Source organism: Gymnoscopelus braueri, assembly GCF_963280865.1.
Source record: "Gymnoscopelus braueri genome assembly, chromosome: 8".
In the NCBI taxonomy this organism is placed as follows: domain Eukaryota; kingdom Metazoa; phylum Chordata; class Actinopteri; order Myctophiformes; family Myctophidae; genus Gymnoscopelus; species Gymnoscopelus braueri.
The window spans coordinates 29,225,341-29,229,961 of record NC_137609.1 but is presented as its reverse complement, the minus strand read 5'-3'; the positions used below and the strand labels follow the sequence as shown (position 1 = coordinate 29,229,961).

At 40.8% G+C, this 4,621-nt stretch overlaps 1 protein-coding gene across 1 annotated transcript in view; it reads right to left on the bottom strand.

The window, feature by feature from the left end:
• The window catches only part of LOC308089903 (A disintegrin and metalloproteinase with thrombospondin motifs 2-like), a 61,932-nt gene extending 59,471 nt beyond the window's left edge, over nt 1–2,461 (bottom strand). Inside the window, exon 1 of the mRNA XM_080434859.1 lies at nt 2,035–2,461. Within this exon, the coding sequence (XP_080290985.1) occupies nt 2,035–2,125 (91 nt within the window). The 5' untranslated portion in view covers nt 2,126–2,461. The remainder of the gene's footprint in view (nt 1–2,034) is intronic.
• Between the last annotated feature and the right edge of the window lie 2,160 nt (nt 2,462–4,621).

The following is a 4,621-nucleotide window of genomic DNA, read 5'->3' as shown; positions in this document are numbered from 1 at the left end:
GAAATACTCTGTTACAAGTAAAAGTCCGGAATTCAAAATGTACTTGAGTGAAAGTACAAAAGTGTTGGCATCAAAATGTACTTAAAGTACCAAAAATAGAAAGTACTCATTATGCAGAATGTGATTGTCCCATTTCACACGTTTTCAAATGAATAAAATATATACAAATCTTTTGAAAATAGCAGATCTACAAACTCACAATGCGTCGCATCGTGACGCATTGTGACGCATTGTGAGCTTGCAGATCTGCTATTTTCAAATGGCCGAAATGTAAGGATGAAGTGGGTAATGTATGTTTTGAAATAATAATCAACATCTACAAAGTAACTAGTACAGTAACTAAAGTTTGCAAATAATTGAAGTGGAGTAAAAGTATAATATTTGCCTCTGAGATGTAGTGGCGTAGAAGTAAAAGTACTGAATTTGGAAATACTCCCTCCAGTCGAGTAAAAATGCCTCAAAATTTTACTTAAGTAGCCTACAGTACTTGAGTAAATGTACTTAGTTACTTTAAACCACTGCTCAACGCCTTTAATGACATTGACTTTGGAAACAACTTGACCTGCATGCAGGACTCAGGAGTTTCAGCAGTTTTTGGTTATGAAAGGAAAGAAATATATTGCTTTTTTAGCCTATACATAAATATATACGTTTTGCACCAGCAGTTTATATGACACGTTTTCACCAGCTGTCCATATGACTTTAAAACACTTAATAATTTACAACTACTGAAATGCACACTCTACTGTAGCTAGCTACTTAAAACTGTCTGGTAAATCAACAGACTTCAGCAGCTTTACCTGCATTTATGTGGTGGCAGTGGTGGAAAAAGTATACTCTCATTTATTACTTAAGTAAAAGTATCAATACTGTAATGTAGAAATACTACAAGTAAAAGTCCAGAATTCAAAATGTAGGCTACTTGAGTAAAAGTACAAAAGTATTGGTAATCAACATGTAGGCTACTTTATTAGTACCAAAAGTAGAAAGTAGCCTATAGTCATTGTGCAGAATGTCCCATTTCAAAAAAATAAAAATAAAGATCTTCTGAAATAGCAGATCTACAAGCACAATGCATCACATCATGATGCATGTGAGCTTGATCGACTATTTTCAAGTGGCCGAAATGTATACATGGCTGAATTGTTTGTGGTTAATGCATGTTTTGTAATAATAATCCAAATCTACAAAATAACTAACTAAAGTTTTCAAATAATTGTAGTGGGGTAAAAGTACAATATTTGCCTCTGAGATGTAGTAAAGGTAGGCTACTGAAAATTGGAAATACTCAAGTAAAGTAAAATCACCTCAAAATTGTACTTATAAGTAAGTACAGTAGCCTACTTGGGTAAATGTAATTAGTTACTTTCCACCATGGTGGAAAGTAACTAAAAGCTAAAAGCTGCAGTGCACTGGCTTTTAGCCTATATAAATATATACGTTTTGCACCATGTAGTTTATAGGCTCTATATTTAAATCCTAGCGAGCCACCCACTCAAATAGGGTTTAATAGCGACAGCAAAACGTCAACACTATAATGCAGTGGTTCCAATAGCTCGAGACCCAAAAGAGACAGTTTCTTCTCGGGACCCAACTAGTGAAAATAGCCGATCTAAAAGCTCACAACGTGTGGCATCGCAACACGTTGTGAGTTTGTAGATCTGCTATTTTCACTACTTAAAAATAATATTTAAAAAATATGCAATGTCTTAGTTTTTTTTTTTTTCCTTTGATTTTTTTTTAAAATATCTTCTGAATTTGTGAACATTTTTGATAGATTTTTTTAGTTTTTGAAAATCTTTCAAAATGATTAGAAAATTGTAGGAAACGGAAAAAAGGGAATTTTTACTCGTGACCCATAACAATGGTTCCGTGACCCACAAATGGGTCCCGACCCATTGTTTGGGAAACAGTGCCATAATGAACTTCGCTTTAGGACGTCCGTCTCTCAACCTTCTGACACTGACACCGGCGCGGTGGCTTCATCTCTAATACTGCACCTTCGATGTTTTGCGCGTGTTTTCCAACACGTACCTGTGTTTTTGCTGATGTAAAGTCCGTTCAGGCGACTGATCTGCATGCAAACAACAAAGAAAGTGAGGAATCCAACCCGAATATCATCCATGGTCGGTGGGAGAAAGAGACTGATCCGGCATAGACAGACCGATGGTTGAGTGATCTAACAGCTACTACTGTCCCTCTCACCCTCTCTCCCTCCCTCTTATAACAACAGACCGCAAAGTGATAGCTCTTTCTCTCTTTTAATTCCTCTCTCTCCTCAAGTCTCCCTCTCTGTTCCTCCTGTCTCTCTCTGTCTCCCTCTTTCTCCCTCTCTGCCCTTAAGTCTCTCTCTCTCTCTCTCTCTCTCTCTCTCTCTCTCTCTCTCTCTCTCTCTCTCTCTCTCTCTCTCTCTCTCTCTCTCTCTGTCTTTCTCTCTCTGCCCTTAAGTCTCTCTCTCTCTCTCTCTCTCTCTCTCTCTCTCTCTCTCTCTCTCTCTCTGTCTTTCTCTGCCCTTAAGTCTCTCTCCCTCTCTCCCTCTCTCTCTCTCTCTCTCTCTCTCTCTCTCTCTCTCTCACTCTCTCTCTCTCTCCCTCTCTCTGTTTTTCTCTCTCTGCCCTTAAGTCTCTCTCTCTCTTTCCCTCACACAAGCGCACACACACACACACAAACACACACACACACACACACACACACACACACACACACACACACACACACACACAAACACACACACAGGCGCACACACACACGCACACACACGCACACACACAGGCACACACGCCCGCGCACACACACACACACACACACACACACACACACACACACACACACACACACACACACACACACACACACACACACACACACACACACACACACAGACACGCACAGACACGCACACACTTTCAGTGGCTTAATAAGCATGACATGAAATATACTTATGCTCCCACTAAATCAAACATTTGAAATGTTTGTTTGTGCAGTGGACATAACTAAGGACGCTGGTCCTCATGTGTGTAGAGCATTAGCCCCTGAAGATGTTCTCTCTCCTGTCTCTCTCTTGGTCGTTTGGTTGAATGAGATCAGTGCAGATGTGATTCCCAGAGGGCGACCTCCATCTGTTAAACTCACACACTGAGCGAGGCAGGAGCTATAGGGAGGTTTAGGCAATAGAGTGAGGAGGACTGAGGAGAGGAGAAGGGCAAAGAAATAAAAGAAAGAATGAATGAAAGAAAGAAAAGAAGAAAGGAAGAGAAGAAAAGAAAAGGGAACGGGGAGAAGGTGAAGAATGAGGGTTTTCCTGACGGCTGCAATTTCATGGTTGGTTTAAAGCTCCGATCAGCGCGTTAGCTGCAAACGTAGATGAATGGAGACACACACAGTCAACACACACACACACACACACACACACACACGCGCACGCACAGACGCACGCACGCACGCACGCACGCACACACACACACACACACACACACACACACACACACACACACACACACACACACACACACACACACACACACACACACACACACACACACACACATACAGTACGCATGCGCACACATTGGCACAATACATTCACCCATACATGTATGCACGTACTGTCTGTCCACTGTCTCACACACACAAACACAGAGAGACTGGTAGCACATTTATAAATGAATGGAGCAAAAACAAAATGCATATGCTTCCGCATGCATGATACAATTAATTCTATCATGCTCTGGCATGTATAAAAATGCTGAGCAGGCCCAGTTGACCTCGATTTTGGATCAAGAAGCCAAGAGAAAAAGAGCTATCACTTTAAGACTAGTGTTTAAGACTAGAGTTTAATGACTAGTGTTTCAGTAAGAACACTGGCCAAATAGTGACATGTGCATATCAATCTATGGGAAAGACATCAGCACATAGGAATGGAAATTGTGGTCAAGTGTGCGCATACAATGGCCATGATGCTTGTGCACTAGTAAGGAAAAAAAGGAGATGGACTCTTCCTCAGGTGACTGATGAAGAGTTCATGTCTGGCACATGATCAGACTATCAGTAAAAACAGTCTGCATGGATTATTAAAGTTCGCATGACTCAGACTGATTTCAGTCATTTTTATAAGATTAAATCTTAAACCCTAGATTAAAACCTAATGGTCTCGGATATTTCTTAGAAGCAGGGGTTAAAGCCTCATTCTGCAGTTTCATCAACTGGTTGGCTGAAGGTAGAACAGCGAGAACATAGGTTTAGAACGTTCTACATATTGTGCAAATTGCTTAGGAAACATGCAGTGCTATTGTGGAGGACTCCTTTCACGCTGTTTGGGATATCCTAACAAAAATGTTCTGTCGTGAGATTTGTTTCTGCTTTAAACCCTGCAGTCTGTCGACAGATAGGGAAGTTATAGTAGGGTTGCTGCATGTATAAACCCCTCATTACAAAGACAAATGCCCTTCTGATAGGCACTGGTATACAGATAATGTGGAAAAATGTGATATGGTCAGATGAATCATCCTTGATCCCTCATCATATTCTCCACAAGTGGGCGAGTGCATTTGTGGGGTACACCAAGATAACAGTACAAGCCTAAGTGGTTGACCCCTTCAGTGAGGGGAATATGCTGTAGGGG